Source organism: Mesitornis unicolor, unplaced genomic scaffold (assembly GCF_000695765.1).
Source record: "Mesitornis unicolor isolate BGI_N332 unplaced genomic scaffold, ASM69576v1 scaffold43272, whole genome shotgun sequence".
Lineage (NCBI taxonomy): Eukaryota > Metazoa > Chordata > Aves > Mesitornithiformes > Mesitornithidae > Mesitornis > Mesitornis unicolor.
Genome location: NW_010167914.1, coordinates 4,713 through 5,642, shown reverse-complemented (window position 1 = coordinate 5,642; position 930 = coordinate 4,713). Strand labels below are relative to the sequence as shown.

Below are 930 nucleotides of genomic sequence, written 5' to 3'. Positions count from 1 at the left end.
GCAGCAGCCGCAGCCGGGAGCCAGACACCTGCAAGGAGGAGATATGGATGTCATCATCTGGGCTTCCACGGGGCTGTGGAGGCTTGCACAGGGACATTTGGGCTTGTATGGGGGCCACTGGGCTTGCACAGGATCACTTGGGCCAGTAAAAGTGTCAGTTGGGCTTGCATGGGCCACAGTGGCTTGCAGGGGGCCACCTGAGTTTGCATGGGGCCATCCCCATGGTGACATCCCCCTTAGTGTCCCCTACCTGGTGCTTGGCCGGGAGGGCCCCTCCGCGCTTGTACCAGGTGACAGTGGCCTGTCCCTGCCCGGCCACCCAGCAGTTGAGGTCCAGACTCTGTCCCTCAGCCACGGTGGACGATGACGCCTCAATGCGGACAGGGACACCTGAAGCTGGTGACCCTGGGGAGGGAGGACAGAGGCATGACCACCCCTCTGGGACCAGTGTGTCCCCCCCAGTGCCACTGAGCCTGGTCTCACCATAGGATGAGCCAGATGCCGCCACGACAGTAACAATGACGGACGCCTCCCGGGTGGGAGGTACCACGCTGGTTTTTTCGCCTGCCGTGACGTGGGGGACACGGAGCCGGGACCCCGAAACCTGGAGTTGGGGACAGGAGTGGGTGTCACATCGTGAGTGACAGGGCGATATTTGGGGTGCTGTCAGTGTCACCCGCTCTCTACCTGGTGGCCAGCGGGCAGGGAGCCACCACGCTTGTACCAAGTGACGGTGGCGGCACCAGAGCCAGCCACCACACAGTCCAGGTCCAGGGTCTGTCCCTCGGTGACAGCTGGGGACGAGGACTCGATGCGGACAGGTGGCGCCGCCCCTGCGGGGAGGAATAGCAGGGGGACACAAGTGGGTCAGGGCCCTCCCAAAACCGTCCTCAACTGCCACCAGTGTCCCCCACGTGCCTCACCTGGTGC

The 930-nt window shown here is 64.0% G+C and overlaps 1 protein-coding gene across 1 annotated transcript in view; it reads right to left on the bottom strand.

Moving 5' to 3' along the window:
- Positions 1-930, bottom strand: part of HSPG2 (heparan sulfate proteoglycan 2) — a gene marked incomplete at both ends in the record, with an annotated part of 18,304 nt that overhangs the window by 12,720 nt on the left and 4,654 nt on the right. Inside the window, 4 exon segments of the mRNA XM_010178846.1 lie at positions 6-28; positions 251-405; positions 484-604; positions 688-883. Coding sequence (XP_010177148.1) covers positions 6-28; positions 251-405; positions 484-604; positions 688-883 — 495 coding nt within the window.